Source organism: Arachis ipaensis, chromosome B8 (assembly GCF_059453495.1).
Source record: "Arachis ipaensis isolate K30076 ecotype BB chromosome B8, ASM5945349v1, whole genome shotgun sequence".
Taxonomy (NCBI): Eukaryota; Viridiplantae; Streptophyta; class Magnoliopsida; order Fabales; family Fabaceae; genus Arachis; species Arachis ipaensis.
In genome coordinates this window covers 80,185,715-80,195,121 of record NC_142443.1, presented here as the reverse complement: position 1 = coordinate 80,195,121, position 9,407 = coordinate 80,185,715, and the positions used below count along the sequence as shown (strand labels likewise).

General features: G+C 34.4%; 2 protein-coding genes across 2 annotated transcripts; both read left to right on the top strand.

Moving 5' to 3' along the window:
- The first annotated feature begins 1,909 nt into the window (after positions 1 to 1,909).
- LOC148548575 (uncharacterized) lies at positions 1,910 to 5,322 on the top strand. Its single transcript, XM_088497432.1, has 2 exons — positions 1,910 to 4,437; positions 4,554 to 5,322. The coding sequence occupies exons 1-2, from the start codon at positions 1,910 to 1,912 to the stop codon at positions 5,320 to 5,322; spliced, it is 3,297 nt and encodes a 1,098-aa protein (XP_088353558.1).
- A 593-nt stretch (positions 5,323 to 5,915) lies between these two features.
- Positions 5,916 to 8,758, top strand: LOC107630636 (uncharacterized). Its single transcript, XM_088497433.1, has 6 exons — positions 5,916 to 6,349; positions 6,444 to 6,691; positions 6,863 to 7,066; positions 7,157 to 7,249; positions 7,359 to 7,466; positions 8,372 to 8,758. The coding sequence occupies exons 1-6, from the start codon at positions 5,935 to 5,937 to the stop codon at positions 8,756 to 8,758; spliced, it is 1,455 nt and encodes a 484-aa protein (XP_088353559.1). The 5' UTR covers positions 5,916 to 5,934.
- The last annotated feature ends 649 nt before the right edge of the window (positions 8,759 to 9,407 follow it).

Sequence of the window (9,407 nt, the reverse complement as noted above, 5' to 3'; positions counted from 1 at the left end):
TTTCAAGCAAGATAGATACATTGAGACAGCATCTTTAAAGAAAGCAAGTTCTTTATTTGTTGTAACTCCTAACCCAAAGGACTTGGCATGATATTTAGAAATGAGATTTCTAGTAATATGAATTTACTGATATTTTATATAGGGCCTGGCAAAATGGATGTGTTGTTGTGCATCAGTTATTGAACTTGTTTAAATATTCTGGACTAAGCACTGTTGGGGTCATATTTGGTATAGCGTTATCACCACTGCTACTTTAATTTTTGGCATTTGTGTTTTAAGGTTGGTGATCCTGCATAGCTTCCAGCAGCTGTAATTTCAGATGTTGCTAAGAATCATGGGTAAACAATTCTTTTGATGATAAGCATATCTTCTAACTAAATAAAACTATTCTTCTGCTTAATACCCTACTTTTGTGCTATTTTCTGTTTCTCACTCACTCACTCAAAGCAGAACCTGTTTCTGTGTCTGCTCGTCTCAGAAGTTAAAGTCTTAATTTCCTTCCTTCCTTCCCTTACCTTACTAGTTACCACTCTCACTCGCTCTTTAAATTCAAACAATTCAACTTAAAAATAAAATAATTGAATCCCACTGCCACATTATATATTAGCTTCATTGGTTACCGTGCTCTACACCAACACACCGCCCAACATGAGCAGTAGACCTGTTTTTAGAATATATTTAATATAATATATCTTATTTAAAGAAAAAAGTATTATTTGAAAATTACATAAAAGTATAAAAATAAATAGTTTTACAATATGACCTAAAATATGTTTAATTTAAAAATTAATTAACCGAGCATATATAGTCCTAATATATATACCTGCAAATGGCTTTTGACATGGGCTAATGTGAGATCCTTCACATCCATGAGTTCAAGAACTGACTTTGGAGTTGCTCCTATAATAATAATAATAATTCATCATATATTAGCTACCCCTAACTAAGAAGGGTCTAAAGTATGAAAACTGATTGTTTAGATTGCTAAAATTTGGCATAATATATATATTAGCTGGAAATTAAAAGATGCATGGTTATGTCATATATAAACGCAGTATCCTGTTCTGCGCAAAGTGGTTGAAGTGCGTTGATTTTGCGCTAATAATTTAATATATAAAATAAATTATTTATTATATACCCCCTCCTCCTGAAATTGAAGCTCCACTGAATTAATTCCGTGCAGCTCAGAAGGACTACAAATATCCAAGTGTATATGGCTATATCACTATGTCTCATAAATTAATGTGGCCAATATCAGTGTTATTTTTCTTTATGATTAACTGCTAATATTTATAGTGCTTTTGTTTATATAAAACCTGCACTCTCTTGTGTATATAAAAGCTGCACTAAGTGCAGAATCAGATTGATTCTATGCAAGTCACAATTCATTTTTACTCATACTCTTTCTCATCTCCTCTGGTCTCTCTTTCTTAATCAGATTGATTCCTTCACTCATACTTGAGTATACGCAGCTGAACACTAAGTGCGAATTGTTGCGGCATGACCTCGTAAGTCTATCTTATACTTATTTTCTTTTATATGTTTATGTTATTCTTTTGCACTTTTTTATGTAATAAAATACTGATTGTTTAATTAAAATATATCTTTTCAAAAGTAATTATTAATATTTCTTTTAGAATAATAAAAGAATTATGATTAGTTTGTATTTGGTTAGCTTTTTAGAATAATAAAAGAATTATTAATATTTCTTTTAAAATATAAAAGCATTTTTTAATATTTATTTTTATATATTTTATATTGAGCAACCATGTATATATAGCAAGTTTCAGATTCCATTTTGATAAAAGAAAATTGTTTTTAGCTGGTGTTTAAGACCATAATCATTTTTAGTTTAATAGTAATATCACTATGAACAATTAGGTTTTCCCAGGACTCATCCAAGAACTGGATGAGTGTACCAAGACATAGCCAAGAGTTTAGAGATGGCGTCAATAGATTCTTGGACTATGCTTACTCCGTTGGAAATCCTCAAGGAGAGGAAATTCTATGTTCTTTTGCAAAATGTTGCAACTTCCTTTGGGGTCAAAGAGAGTCTATTTATAGCCATTTAATATGCTTTGGATTTGTCAAGGGCTATACACGATGGGTTAATCATGGGGAAAGTGTAATTGGTATGGATGTCGATACTGGTGATACCGATGAGATTTATTCATGCGATGACATTGAAGGCTTGCTAGACGAAAGGTTTAGGAATGTGGCAGATGTTGAGGGAGAAAAAGAAGGTATGAACGAAGATGCAAAGAAGTTCTATAATTTGGTTGACGAGGCTAGCAAGGAACTATATCCTGGTTGCAAGGGATTTTCTACGTTATCTTTCACCATCCGACTATACTTGTTGAAGTGTCTACATGGATGGAGCAATGCCTCGTTCACTTCCCTCCTGGAGTTGTTGAAAAAGGCTATTCCTAACTTGAATCTCCCTTCTTCTTTCAACAAAGCCAAGGCTATGGTGAGAGATTTAGGTCTTGATTATAAAAAGATTGATGCATGCCCAAATGATTGCATGCTATATTGGAAAGAGCACGAGAATAAAACATGTTGCCATGAATGTGGAACTTCTCATTGGATTGAGCCTGCGGTAGTTGAAGGTGACATATCTTCAAAGAAAGCTCACAACATTCCTGCAAAGACATTACGGCACTTTCCCCTAATTCCCAGGCTTCAAAGGCTATTCATGTGCTCAAAGACCGCTAAGAATATGAGTTGGCATCAGGAAGAGCGTAAAAAGGATGGAAAGCTAAAGCATCCTGCCGATGGTCAATCATGGAAAGATTTTGATAACCGACATTCAAAATTCGCCAAGGAACCTCGTAACTTGAGACTTGGTTTGGCGAGCGATGGATTCAATCCATTTCGAACCATGAGTATATCTCATAGCACATGGCCGGTTATTTTAATGACTTATAACTTGCCACCATGGATGTGCATGAAACAAGAATACTTCATGCTTTCTCTGTTGATCCTGGGACCAAAATCGCTAGGAAATGATATTGACGTGTACCTGCAACCATTGATTGAAGAATTGAAGGAGTTATGGGAACTTGGGGTAGAAACATACGATGCCGCAAGAAATAAAACTTTTCAAATGCATGCAGCTCTCTTATGGACAATTAGTGATTTCCCTGCATATGCAATGTTATCCGGGTGGAGTACAAAGGGGAAACTAGCTTGCCCTTCTTGTAACTATGGGACTTGTTCTAGTTATCTTACACATAGTCGGAAGATGTGTTATATGGGTCATCGTATTTTTTTGCCCGAGGAACATCCATGGAGAACTAATAAAAGGTCATTTAATGGAAAAGAAGAACATCGAAAAGCTCCACCATTGCTAGAGGGCATGGAAGTTTTAAGTCACTTAGATTCTATGGAGAATTCCTTTGGGAAGACAAAAAAAAAGGTGAATGAAGGCCCGTGGAGGAAAATGTCAATCTTTTTTGATTTACCTTACTGGAAGTATAACACATCAAGACACAATCTTGATGTAATGCATATAGAAAAGAATATAGTTGACAGTATTCTTGGAACTCTCTTGGATATATCTGGAAAGACAAAAGACCACCTAAATGCTCGATATGACTTGAAAGAAATAGGCATTCGTAAGAATCTTCATCCAAAAGAAATAAGAGGTAATAGAAAAGTGAAGTTTGCAAAAGCATGTTTCTCCATGACTAAAGCTGAGAAATCAATTTTTTGTGATGTCTTGAAGAAAGCAAAGCTACCTGATGGTGCTGCCTCAAATATTTCTCGATGCGTGAACCTTGCAGAAAGAAAAGTATCAGGTTACAAGACTCATGATGCCCATTTTATGCTGCATTATTTGCTGCAAATTCCCATCAAAAGTATACTTCCAGATTCGGTCGCAATCCCTTTAATTCGGCTTGGCTCTTTTTTTCGTCAGTTATGTCAAAAGGTTATCACATTAGAAGAGATAAATCAATTGGAAGCAGAGATTGTGATAACACTATGCCAATTGGAGAGGATTATTCCTCCTTCATTTTTTGACATAATGATGCATTTGCCTATTCATTTGGCTAATGAAGTGAGACTAGGCGGCCCAGTTCAATTTCGGTGGATGTATCCTCCCGAAAGATACATGTGTACTTTGAAGTCATATGTTCGAAATAGAAGTAGTCCTGAAGGATCTATTGCGGAGGCCTACTTGGTTGATGAGTGTTTAACTTTTTGCTCACGTTATTTACATGATGGTGTTCAAACAAAATTGAATAGAATACCCCGGAATAATGATGCTAATGACTTTGAAGCGGAAATTCCACATTCATTTCCAATTTTGTTTCCTAAGAAAGGCTGTCCATTGGAAGCAAAGAAGGGTGAGATTTTTTCTCTTGACGACAAGTCTCGAAACCAAGCCCATAGCTATATATTATTGAACTGTGGAAAAATTGAAGACTATGTTAGGTAAATCCTACTAACCAAACATATTATTGAACTGTCCATTTCTTTTAATTTTTTTAATTATGAATCATGGTATTATCTCTAGGTTTTACTTACGAAAATCCTAATTTTGGATTTAGAGAGCATGAGGCTGATCAACAAGGAACAAGTTGGGTGAAAGCTAAGAACCATAGTATGAACTTTCCCTCATGGTTTAAAGCACGTGCCATGCGTCAGAATGTTCCAGATTGGATTAAGGAGCTTTCTAGAGGGCCCAACAAGATTGCAAAAAGATATTCGGGGTATTTTATCAATGGGTATAGATTTCATACTAGGCAACGTGAGGCAAGACGCAAGACGCAAAATAGTGGTGTAACTTTAGTTGCGTTGACTACGAGCTTTGCAAGTGCAAAGGATCCAAATCCAATTCGTGCAAAAGTTTCCTACTATGGCAGAATAAATGATATAATTGAGTTAGACTACTTTGGCAATTTTAAGGTTGTATTGTTTAGATGTGACTGGTATGAGACTCAAGAGGATGGCTATGGCTCTTCGTATGTTCAATTCAACAAAAAATGCTATCAAGAAGAGCCTTTTGTGTTGGCATGTCAAGTACACCAATGCTTCTATGTGCAAGATCCATTTGATCAAAATAAACATTATGTTATGAAGTCAATTCCAAGGGATTTATTTAGCATAGGTGACGAAGCTGATGTTGATCCCCAAGCTATATATGAAAAAGAGCCATCTGACCATTCAATGGGTCCTTCTATACCCAATGATAATGGTGAAATTGATTTGATTAGGGGTGACTTGCACGAAGTTGTTATAGATGCTTCAAAAGGAGTTCTTCTTTCACAAGAATACAACACAAAATCAGAAGATAATTCCGAAGACGACATTGAATGATTTATACTTTTTTCCTTCATTACACTAAATAGTAGGGAAGTGGAATAAAAGATGTATATACTTTAACTTTTTAATTGCATTAAACAGTAGGGAAGTGGAATGAAAGATATATCACTTTTTTATATATGTGTCTTATGGCATGCCTTCTTGTTTATTACTATTAAATAGTAGTCTTCAATTACATCTTCAGCAAACAGCTCCTTCAGTTCCACAATGTTATCTCCTTCAGCTCCTTCTTGTTTATTACTATTAAATAGTAGTCTTCAATTATATCCTCAGCAAACAACTCCATTCAGTTTCTTAATGATTTATTAAAGGCTGCATTTGGTGTTGGGAAAGAACTTTATTTACATTGCCAAATTCTAATGTCTAATGTCATCTTTTATTTTGTTTTATTTCAGAAATACAATGGAAACAAGAACTACTCCAAAGCGGAGAAGACTGGTAAAACAGTATCAAAGCAACAAGCAATTCATGTAGAAAAATACAGCAGAAATTCATAAGAAGCAGCATTTTATCTCTCCAATGATGGCTGGTGGTCATGGACAAAAGAGAGTGACTCCTATGCCTTCTAAGCAAAGCACTCAAAAAGAAGTCCCAATTTCCAAAAGAATGAAAAGTATGCCGAACCAGAAAATTGGAGCTAGTGAAGAAGAACCAGAAAATCTTAAAAAGCGTCCAACCATGGGTATGGATAAATTTTTGGAGACACATGGGGTTCATTTGGAAAGAGAAGATGATGATTTTGAACCAAGTGCTGAAAACGAAAGATCTATTCAAGAAAAGCAACAAAATCTTAGGAAGACAAATACAAAATCAAGTTGTCAAGCCATGACACTTGATACATTTTTGGAGACAAATGGGATTCATGTGGAAGGAGAGGAGGAACATAGTGGAGCAAATGCTAATGAAGTTGGAGATGATGATGATGATGATTTCTCGGATGATGAGGACTATGTTGGTGAATATGAAGATGAAGTTCTTCATGGTGATGACAATCACCTTATGGAAACTAACAATGTTAAAGGTGCTGCACTTTATACATAATTATCATTTTACTTATTCATTAGCATGTATATCTATATAATTCATTTAAATGGTTAAATTGCACATATTTATAGATACTCCAAAGACTAGAAGGACACGAGGAAAAACAAGGTGTGCTAAAATCCATGCAAGAAGTTGGGAAGAAAGAGAAGAGGTGACTTTTTATAAAGGACAAGCAGTGGGACCAACTCCAAGAAGAGTGAATGATTTAACTTACTTTATTGGAACAATGGGAAGGAATAGCGATTTCATAACATTGATGTACACTAGTTGGAAAGCTGTGCCCCTCAAAGTCAAAAAGCGCATATGGAAATATATTAATGTAAGTGTTTTATTTCTCATCTATTTTTTATGATCTGAAAATTTTCAATTTCGTATGGCTTAGCTGTAGTTTTGTGAAAGTATATAGCTGCTGTTTTACACTGCAGTTTTGTCTTTGTTTTTAGTGTTCTTGAATTGTCATTTACAATTTTTGTTTTGTACTTTTTCGTAGTCAAAGTTCATTCTTCCAAAAGAGGGGAAAGGGTGGGTGATGACTGGTGTTCGAGAAGCTTGGAAAGGTTACAAAACAAGAATCAAGGGAAAGCATTTTGAGAGATATAACAACATTGAAGATATGCTGAAAAATCACCCTTTAGATATTCCAGAAGTTCAATTTCAAAAGTTAATTGCATATTGGAGTATTCCTTCTGTTAAGGTGAGTTGTAGAATAAATAATTCTGTTTCTTTGTCTTTTTTATGCTTTTGGTTTATTACATATAACTCCCTTTAATTTTGTTGGGTATAGGCTCTATCTCGTTTAAATTCTGAAAATCGTAAAAAGCAACAACATCAACATCGAATGGGACCTATAAGTTTTGCAAGAGTGCGTAATGAAATGGTAATAATTTTGATTTTTTATAAGTTTTTTCTTGCTGTATAATGACCATCTTAAAACTAGATAAATATTATTTTTGGCCATTTTTAATACTCTTTCCCCTTACTTGTAGCATGAAATGAATGAGAACAAAGAAGACCCATCACAGGTTGATGTGTTTGTTGCAACTCGAATTGGACGAAAAGGAAAAGAGCTTGATTCAGGAACACAAGCTGTTATTGTAAGTCATAATAAGTTGAAGTAGAACTGCCTTAATTTACAAATTGATCTAAATTAAAACTACCTTAATTTACAGTATTATTTTAAGTCAGATTGTCCTGTATAAAACTTAAGATCCTATCCTGAATATAAAATCCTGGATTCTCTTCTACCCTTAAGATTCCCACCGGAGGGTTTAAACTAAAAAAATGTATTGTTATAGTATGTAATATGTATATATCTTGATTTTAGAGCCTTCAAAGTCAATTCCCCCTGGAGGAGGATTCTTCTTGAATTGCTTATGCTTTAATTTATTTAGATATAGCAGGCGAGAAGTCAAAGATACAAATGTTAAATGATATATTACCTCTTAATTCTAATTAAAATAACAGTGACTTGTCACAAACTCACAATAGTGTCCCGTGTCCTTTTAGAGTTTGGGATTTGGTAGGCATTAATTTAAGACAACTTGCTTTTTTAGGTTTGAAATTAATCAAATTATCCTTTAATTTCTGTCATCTATTTATATTTAATGGTTAGCTGATATGGACATGACTGGTAAAGGACATAAAATCTAAGTTTTAACTTTTAATATGTTCATTATATCATTATTAAAAGTATTAAAAGTTCCCCCAATGAAGTTCTCATCTCAGAAACTTCCATTAATGCTGCATCCCTACTCTCATTCGCTTCCATTAACTCCCTCTTGAGTGTCTCAATTGAAACTATTCACATGTCCTTAAGAACATGAGAAACTTTCTCAGATTCAGTTCTGTTTGGGAAACTCATCATCACATTTTTGCTATGCTTCTTCTTGAACCGAGGAAATAGCCATGACATAACACCTTTACTTTTAGGCTGTTTTGGAAAGAAGCATGAGAATAAGTGAGTGGAACAAGCTAAAATTGTTATGTTTTCTTTTAATAGGATAAACTTAAGAGCCACCAAGAAGCTGGAGACACTCCCGAGAAAGCATTTACTGCAGTATTTGGCAAAGAACAACCAGGAAGAGTTCGATGTTATGGGAGGACAATCACAAAAACATCTCTGCAAAAAGAATGGGAGATTGCTAAAATTAAGCAGCAACATGCAGAGACTATAAGTTCAATGAAAACTGAACTTCATGAGACAAAAGATAGAGTCCAAAGTTTGGAGGATCTTGTGAAGCTTCTCTTGCAACAGAGTTCTCTTGGCACAAATATTGATGAAGCACTATCTTTATTACGAGCCAAGGAATCAACACATGATATAAATAGTAAGCAATGTTCGAATGGCAACGATCGTCCTTCCTCATCAACTCCTGATCCAAAGTAATGACCAGGTATAACAAAAAAATTTGCAGTAATTTTTGTGATTTATCATTTATTGGGAATGGACTATCAACATTTTTGGCCTTTGCTTTCTCTGTCTTCTGCCATCTTACTTCATGGTGGCTTCTGCAATACACTCTTGCTATTTTTAATCAATCATCTTTTTTTCTTTTTCCTTTTTAATTACTTATTTTTGTAGCGTTGTGCTACTGTGAGGAAGAAATTTTTTTCCTCATTGCTGAAATAATGTGGCTATGTTGGGGAGTGATGCGTGTTGTCACTGCAACAGACTCTAGTAACTGCTGTTTCATTCGCAGGAATGACAGAAATTGTCAAGGGAGTTGTTTCATATCTTTATCTTTTCATTTTTTCCCCTTCAAATTTATGTTTCAGTCATTTATTTCTCTGTTGCTTTCTCTCAAACATAAATTAATTAATTTTATACGATAGTGATAATAAAAGAAAAATCATTAAAAAATAAAAGAGAAAAATCTAATATAGCAGCAACGTTATTTCCTTCCACACCAAACAATTATGTGAGTGAAGTCTCTTCCTGTGATTCTATGATTCTAAATAAGAACTACTAAGCTAATACCTTTTTGGAGCAATCATCGTTATCTGAATTGCATTTCTCTTTCTCAGTTTACTCAGGT